The sequence below is a fragment of the Sceloporus undulatus genome, chromosome 2 (assembly GCF_019175285.1).
Source record: "Sceloporus undulatus isolate JIND9_A2432 ecotype Alabama chromosome 2, SceUnd_v1.1, whole genome shotgun sequence".
Classification (NCBI taxonomy): Eukaryota; Metazoa; Chordata; class Lepidosauria; order Squamata; family Phrynosomatidae; genus Sceloporus; species Sceloporus undulatus.
The window spans coordinates 138,470,818-138,476,860 of NC_056523.1; the positions used below are offsets into that span (position 1 = coordinate 138,470,818).

Below are 6,043 nucleotides of genomic sequence, written 5' to 3' on the forward strand. Positions count from 1 at the left end.
TTATAAAGTCTGGGTTGTTAGAGTTTCCTTCCATTTGTCCATCCGTCTGTTGAAGTGATTGGGTCCCACCCCCAAAATCCTTTATTAACTTTAGAGAAGGAATCAGCTGTTTGTTAAATAAATGAAGAGGACTGAGAAAATTGGAACTTCTTCTAGGACTTGTGGAAACATTTGAATACTTATGTTTTTCTCAAGGATGACTGTTGAAAACATCAGAAGAACCATGGCTTTTTCAGTGACTTTCCTATTAGTGCCCATGTTATTGAAAATGAACTTTCTGGACAGAGCTCTCCTATTTTTCTGTAAACTTTAGTTTATTACTGCCTTTCTTAAAAGTAGGATTTTAAGCTTCAGTGGACATCTAATAGCCTGTTGGAACACATATCTAATCAGTTAACAGAGAATAAAACCTAACATACTTTGTTGAATTGTTCATCCTTATTCTGAGCCCATGGAAATAGGGCTGTTCAGAAATTTCGATCTGTGTTTTCATTCAAAAGTTTTGCTGTGCCAGTGATGTTGGTGAATGTTCAAAACTGTATCCAAAGACAAAATAAGACTCCTCAGTGGCGTGGAGTGACAGGGGCCTCCTCAGTTCTCACCCAAGGACATTTTGGACATTGGAGGGGATGTGGATGATGGTTCCAATATCTTGTTATTTTTCTGCACAATATGAATGTCTGCCATTATGTTCTCCCTTACCCTGCTCCCTCTTTTGAGAAAATCATATTTTAGAGACAGTTTGGTGTTAATATGGCATGGGTAAAATGTCTGAATCTCCAATATACAGTTGTTATTCTAAGGCAGAACAATGAATGCTTCTAGCTAAGTAATCAGCAAGTGAACTGGATGGATAAGCATCTGCAGGAAAGATCTCTCTCTCATAGAGTTGGAAGAGACCACACGGGCCATCCATTCCAACCCCCTGTCATGCAGGAAATCCAATCAAAGCGTCCCCAATAGATGGCCATCTAGCCTCTGCTTGAAGACCTCCAAGGAAGGAGACTCCACTACACTCCGAGGGAGTGTGTTCCACTGTCGAACAGCCCTTACTGTCAGCAAGTTCTTCCTAATGTTGAGGTGGAATCTCTTTTGCTGTAGCTTGCATCCATTGTTCTGGGTCCTGTTCTCATAATTGAGCTGTGGAAGGTTTGGCCTTAAAGAGTCCCCACCCTCTTTGCTAGAAAATATTTCTTAAGCTTTTGCTAGCTGGTACATTTTCTACTTTCCATTAAGGTATGAGTTTGGCTATGCATGCTGAGTTTTTCCTTTGCTGTCCTGGAAACTACTGCACAGGGAGAGAAGAAATGAGTATCCATTTTATGGATTGCTGCTAACTGAAAAATAAAAGTTGTGCTGGTGGTACAATGGAATTACATTTTATCTCCTCTTCTGCAAGACAAAAAACTGACTTGATAAAGACCCTTGACATTTGCAGCTGAATATTGTTAGCATTTTTTAGAGTGGCACAGAGGGAAAAAATCAGGATGATAGCCTTTCAGTGGTTGTGAAAAGAATCCTTTCTTTAAGCCCAAGAGTGGTGTGAGTCAGTGCCATTTTGCAAGGATTATAAAGATAGCTTTGTCACATCTTTTACTTCCCTGGCCTCACTTTCTGTACAGTAATTGGCACTGATTGAGACCTTTTTTTACCTGAGGTGTATCATCCTTTTCTATTTTGGCACAGTCAGTTGCTTGTTTTGTTTGTTATGTTCTCAAAGTTGCCATCTCTTGGAAGGTTCTGTTTGACATCTCTTTCTCCATTGCTTGTGATAAATATAATAATAATAATAATAATAATCATCATCATCATCATCATCATCATCATCATCTTTATTTGTATACTGCTTTTCCGTGGATGATCAAAGCGGTTTCCAATATCAGATTAACAATACATAACACATCATGACTCTGCTTCTCTCCCCTCAAGATGGTGGTCGGGGGGAGGGCTCTTCTTCTTGGCAGGCAGAGGCCTGTTGTTTCTTGCCTGCTTCTCTCCCCTCAAGATGGTGGTCGGGGGGAGGACTCTACTTCTTGGCAGGCAGAGGCCATATAACCTAAATATAACCTAGAGTGGTAGGAAACTGTTTATATGTCATTTTAAAATGCTACACGAGGACTAGGATTATTCACCTTTCTACTAGTAGTCCAGAGTTATTCTTCCCTAACTTTATATAATAAAGTTTGGTTAGTTTTTAAACCAGTGGTTCCCAGTCTTCCTAATTCCATGACTCTTTAATACAGTTCCTCATGTTGTAGTGATTCCAACCATAAAATTGTGGTGTCTTGGTTCCTAAGACCATTGAAATATGTGTTTTCCGATGGTCTTATACGACCCCTGTGAAAGGGTTGTTCGACCCTCAAAGGGATCGCGGCCCACAGATTGGGAACCACTGTAACCTTGGAAATAGCTATGTGTAGTTAATGCTTGTTCAGAAAAATATATACGGGGACTCCTGAGTCTTTAATTCTGGGAATAAAAATAGACATATACTTTTGTGAACACAAGTTAAAGCTTCCCCATGCATATTATGCATGTTACAGAAATGGCAGTGGTAAACGTTCCAACAAGTGTGGTGAAGCTATGTTGTAAAAGTATGGGTTTCCTTCATGGATTTGCTTGTTTTCCCTAGGTTAGTACATTTAGGTTGTAAACAGAAGGACACTGTTGGATCTTATCAAGTACAGTAGTGCTTTGATAAATTGGACCATAAATATTTTGATGTTCAGAATGAGGTGAAGAGTGTATATCATATTTGCTAGGGTTAGGGGCACAAGACCCCCGTGAATATGGAAAAACCGCAAATAACAAAACACCACGTTTTTACCTGAGAGGACACCTCTCTAAGAATCTCTAGGTCCTTCAGTGCAACTCTGTGGTTAACGTCCAACAGACACTGACCATAGAACTTCCTTGGAGGAGCTATAAATGCCTAGTAGAGTATTCTCTCTAGGAATCTCTAGGTTCTTCATTGCAACTTTTTGTTGAAGTTGACCGTAGAGTTGCACTGGAGGACCTAGATATTCCTAGAGAGAACATATTAATCAAGTCCATGAATAATCAAAGGCACAAATTATCAAAGCTGCAAATATGGAGGGATGAGTGTAATTCTGTAAGTACTCCTGTGGACAGAAGTGTTTGAAAGCATCTCTGGAGAACAGTAAGTTGCTATACTGTAGTTCAAAGATCTTGTCCTAAATGGCAAAAATCAAAGGAAAAATGTCAGTAACTGACACTTTTCATTGGAAGCTGTATGTTGCCAGAGAACATGGCTCATTCATTTCCTGAAGGAATCTCAGCATACGATTTTGTTCATATTGTTCTTTTTTCTTTTGTATATGCAAGCAGTTTGAATCAGTTTCCTATCATGTACATATACATGTTTGCCCTTCCACTGAGATATTAATGTGTATACCACAGTATTTTTCCACTTGTGCATAGTGGCATTTGAAACTGCTTGTTTGGTTGTATGGAGTGGGAGAAAGGACAGTGTGAACAAACGTTAAAACAAGACACCTTTGTAACTCTTCATGCCTGTGGGTTTTTGGGAGAGTCACAACTGTTATTATAACTTCTGGGTAAAAGCTGGAAGGAGTGGCTGTGAGCAAACTATGGTTACCAGACTGGGTACTCAAATGATTCCAAAATTAGATGTCAGCAGGTTTCAGTAACCTAGAAATTGGAGAAATTGAATGATGCCCATTGTGATTTTTTTTTTGGTCCTATAGGTATTTGAAATTTGACTACCAGCATCTCTCTCTAATTGCTTAACCAAGCAATCTCATTTCTGCCTGCTTTCCGTCAGATATTGTTACTCTCTGTTTGCCTCTTAGTTGTCGTCATGCTGCCATAGCCAACTTCTTTGGAGATGCCATCCCACAGTGCAACAAGTGCTGTGATTATTGTAAGAATTCAGCAGCAGTGAAAAAGCAAGTTGAGGCATTGGAACACAGCACCAATAGCTGGAGCAGAACCTGCATAGGACCTTCTGCTTCCTCCTGGAATGCTTTTGACCCAGACCTGTATGAAGGAGGAAAAAGAGGCTACAGTAGGTAAGCATTTGATAAGATGTACAGAAGATGTAGCAAGTTCTTTTATCAAAAATAAGAATTTCATTCTCTGCTCTGCTCTGGTGGTTCCAGTTATTTTTTTTATTGGGTCGGACAGATGAGTTGAGAAGTCACCATCCCTTGATGAATGAACCAGTGCAGTAGACATAATGCAAATTCCTGATAGAATAAGAGCTCAGTTTGACAGGATTATGCCCTTACTCTGTTTCTTTCTCCTGGTTGTCCAGCGGAAAGATTAAAATAAAATTTTAGAATAGATTGCAGTTGTTCTTTAATTTCTGGTACAACAGAATTTTAATGCTGTATTTTATATCTTTTATTACCCCTTGCTCATTGCAAGGGGTAATTGGCAGGGTACAGACTGCTCAAAAAGGGCAGCCTGCCAACGCCTGAAAAAATTCTCATTTAATAGATACGTTTCTGATGGTGTTACTTCGTGTACTGTATATACTCATGTATAAGTCTAGAAATGTTAGTCAAAAAATTGATCCAAAAACTAGAGTCGAGTTATTCACAGGTCAGTATAAATACTGTACTTTTAACTCTTATTTAAAAAGGAACCATCCCTGGTGAAAATCAAGAGTATAATTTGTCCTGGAAGCACCAACCCCCCCTCTACTCTCTACTCCATCCACCCTTTGGTATGAGCATAAATAGTTATCCCTGCTGAAATTTGTAAATTCTTTGACATTGTTTTCCTTTGCTTCATCTTTTAGAGCCTTTGTTACACGTCCTTAAGTTTACCCTCGACTTATCTGTGTGTCATATCAAAATCCATAACTTTGGCCCAAAAACCTGCCCTCAATTTATACATGAGGTCGACTTATAGTTGAGTATATTACACTGATGGATTAATACTACAGTGGTGCCTCGGGTTACGAAAGTAATTCGTTCCGCGGCTGCTTTCGTAACCTGAAAAGCCTTCGTAAGCCGAAATGCCATAGGCGCTAATGGGGAAAAGCCGCGATTCCGTGTAAAATAGCGCCGAAAAGCACCAAAAGTTTTTTCGTAGAAAAAACATTCGTAACCCGGAACAATTATTTCCAATGGGATTTTTTCGTATCCCGAAAATTTCGTAACCTGGGTATTTCGTATCCCGAGGTACCACTGTAGTTCAGATTTGCTTTAGAAACCAATAGGTTAGCGGATAACACATGACCAATGTAAAAAAAAAAAAACAGACTCCTGATTTTAAATGAATTGAATTAGTTTATTGTTACTCAGTGCTTGAAAATAATATTATCTTTATATCAAAACTATATTATGAACAATGATGGGCAAGACAACTTTAATGTTTAAGCAGATATTATGAATAGTTAGAGAATGTCATAAGAGAGCAATCCAGAAAAGCCCCAACAAAACATATAGTTGGTTTAGGGATAGCATAGGAATGATACTAAAATGTCATTGGGAAGGCAATCACAACAGTTGAATATGACTTCTAGGCCTGAAACTCCCTTCTAAAACTCCCTTTAGCTCAGATTAGGACCAGCCTGACCCCCACTTGGAAGGAGTGCCTGACTGAAATGGCGATACACAAAAAAGATCCTCTTTTGTGTACTTGCCAGCCTAACCTTCTGGGATAGTGGCACATGCAAGTGGGTCCCTGTACTTTTGAATTCTTCTACTGTAATAGACAAAATTTATACCTATGAATTCATCAAGTGTAGACAGATAAAAATGAAGCAGAAAAGGAAAGCAAGAGGAAAACTTGAGGACATTTGATGGAATGTGATTGTTTTTGCTTTTTCCTTAAAAATGCTCCTGAAATCCTATTTATGTTGATTAGAGATGGAAACATATATTTCATAATTTATGTCAATTAAATTATGGAGCATATAGCAGACATGTAGATTATTCAGCTCAATACAACTCATAATCATTCTTGGGGAGAAAGTCTTGAGTGCTTCTTTTACTGACTATCTATTGCTCTATGCTGATGATATGATAATGTTATCATATTCACAAGTTGG

The 6,043-nt window shown here is 38.7% G+C and overlaps 1 protein-coding gene across 1 annotated transcript in view; it reads left to right on the forward strand.

Moving 5' to 3' along the window:
- LOC121922112 (ATP-dependent DNA helicase Q5-like) overlaps nucleotides 1-3,834 on the forward strand; it is a 43,935-nt gene extending 40,101 nt beyond the window's left edge. The window contains exon 9 of the mRNA XM_042451072.1: nucleotides 3,729-3,834. Within this exon, the coding sequence (XP_042307006.1) occupies nucleotides 3,729-3,771 (43 nt within the window). The 3' untranslated portion in view covers nucleotides 3,772-3,834. The remainder of the gene's footprint in view (nucleotides 1-3,728) is intronic.
- Nucleotides 3,835-6,043: the final 2,209 nt, after the last annotated feature.